At 31.9% G+C, this 2,229-nt stretch overlaps 1 protein-coding gene across 1 annotated transcript in view; it reads left to right on the top strand.

Moving 5' to 3' along the window:
• Positions 1–1,757, top strand: part of LOC125039142 (DET1- and DDB1-associated protein 1-like) — a 10,659-nt gene extending 8,902 nt beyond the window's left edge. The window contains exon 4 of the mRNA XM_047632902.1: positions 982–1,757. Within this exon, the coding sequence (XP_047488858.1) occupies positions 982–1,086 (105 nt within the window). The 3' untranslated portion in view covers positions 1,087–1,757. The remainder of the gene's footprint in view (positions 1–981) is intronic.
• The last annotated feature ends 472 nt before the right edge of the window (positions 1,758–2,229 follow it).

Here is a 2,229-nt window from a genome sequence, read left to right as displayed (position 1 = left end):
TGAAGTTAATTTTCGGAAGAGATAACAAAATAGAATGAGGTTGTAATTTAACCAAGGTGTGGTAATTGATAATTGCTTGATTCAGAGGGAGTGAGTAAGAGATATAATGATTATGTCATTTTATTTGGAGTGATTTCTAGGATCAGTAAGATAATAAAATGCAGGACAGGAGCTGTATTGTTTGATTGATGTATTTTGGAGAAAACACCAATCAAGGGCATCAATGTTATTTAATTTTATTTTACTAAATATTTTTAGCTTAAAAATAGAATAGCATTTCTTCTTTCTTTCTTTCTTTCTTTTTGTTGCTCACTTTCACTTTGCTCTGAAATAATGCCCCTAACACCACTGATTATGATTATGAAACCATATGTTACTGTGTGTTTATCTCCCTGCATTGTCCTAAAAGATATGCTTTGAAATGTAGCACTTACCTTAAGATTAAGTAGGTGCTTGATATACTTACTCTGAAGTGTCTAAAGCAGTATTATGGCTATGTGGAGCAATTTAGCCCAATAGGATAAATTGTCAGACTGTGGGTAAAAGTTTCATTTAGGCAATCTTTGAGGTGTTTATTTTCAGTCTGTTTATGCCAGGGTGTTGAGATTTGGAAGAAGAAACTCACTTATGAATGCATTCCTTCTGACTTCTTGTCCATCTCTACCTTGATCAAAGTCCCTTCCATAGTAGTACCTTTATTTTTTATTGGATATCAAACTTTTTCACAGTTTTAAAGTTTTTGAGAATCATTTTTTTTTTTTTTCATTATTATTATCATTATTATTATTATTATTATTATTATTATTATTATTATTATTATTATTATTATTTTGATGTTGAATTAAGAATTGGCTAATTTTATGTAATTTATGTTTAGAAAAAGAGGAATAAAAAATATGTATCTGTATATGTAGTACTATGCTCATACATTTTCTGAAAATAATTCCAGTCGAAGTTGAACAAAACCCTTCTCTTTTCCAGTGTCCTAAAAAGAAACGGGAAACAGGAAGCGGCAGCAACGAAGAGGAAGCCCCTCGCAACAAGCGACCCCGATTAGAACCAGGTCCCTCCTCTGATTCCCCCTAGCCACCCACACAGCTCTGCTAGTGAAAGAAAGACTGTTTGTAGGACGTCTGGGTGAGGTGATCTTATAGTGTTCAGAAGTGGGTGGCCACTCCTAGTCCAGCCGAAAGCTATATTGTCATAATCATTCCTGAAGTGGAAGGATCATGCTCAGAAATGAATCTGCTGAAGGATGGAATGTATCTCATAGGTTACATTTGTGAAGTTTGTGGTGAAAACGGGGCAGCGAAAGACTGATGCTCGTTTTTTCTGACAAGTTTTGTGTGAGTGGGACACAAAAAAAAATATAAGGAAATAAGATAATAATTCAATGTTGTAACATTGTATAAGGAGTTTGTTTAGAGGTGAATGAAATGTTTATATGATAGTGTAAGATATATTTTTTGAAGGTTTACATGGTCTTCCTTCACACAATATTGTATTTTTTTCTTTTATAATTATGTTAGTGGAGCATATTAACTTAAAAAATAATTTAGAAATGATATTGGCTATTATTTTAGATCCAAATTTTAGAAGCATGTAGTGCAGATATAAGCAAAAAAAAAAAACAAAAACGGATGAACAAGAAAACATATGTAACATTATTTCGTAAATACATTGAGGAATAGATACTTATTGGCCATAGATATTTCAGAGATGTGAGAGGCAAAGAAAAAATAAAAATTTCAAGGGAGGATGACATTTGTTTTATTATATGACCTGTCTTTGATATTTGACACTTTTAAAGTAAATGAGGCAGATATAGGTCTTTGATTTATTTAATTAACTAAATAATTTCTACTTCTCTGTTTACTTCAGTTATTCCTTTAGTTAACCCAATGCCGCCAGGGGAAATGTTGTGCTCATTTCTTATATTTTTTGTGAAATGTGTCTGCCCATAGATGGCTCTGCTAATGTTTAGCCACAAAGGAGTCAATTAGTAGACCTTGTGACCTTACCTGATTTGAATTGGCGTGAGAAATGTATTTTTTACTAGTGGTATGAATATTGATGGTGTTATTTTTATTATAAAAGATATAATTACTGTAATGTTATAAACATTTGTAACAGCAAAATAAAATAACATAAAATGTTTTCGTAAATAAAAAAAAAAAAAGGGTTATCGGACGAGACAGGCATTACTTGTAACTGGCTCATTGGTGACTT

The sequence above is a fragment of the Penaeus chinensis genome, chromosome 26 (genome assembly GCF_019202785.1).
Source record: "Penaeus chinensis breed Huanghai No. 1 chromosome 26, ASM1920278v2, whole genome shotgun sequence".
NCBI lineage: Eukaryota > Metazoa > Arthropoda > Malacostraca > Decapoda > Penaeidae > Penaeus > Penaeus chinensis.
The sequence above is the reverse complement of the archived record's forward strand: the minus strand, read 5'-3'. Positions and strand labels throughout refer to the sequence as shown.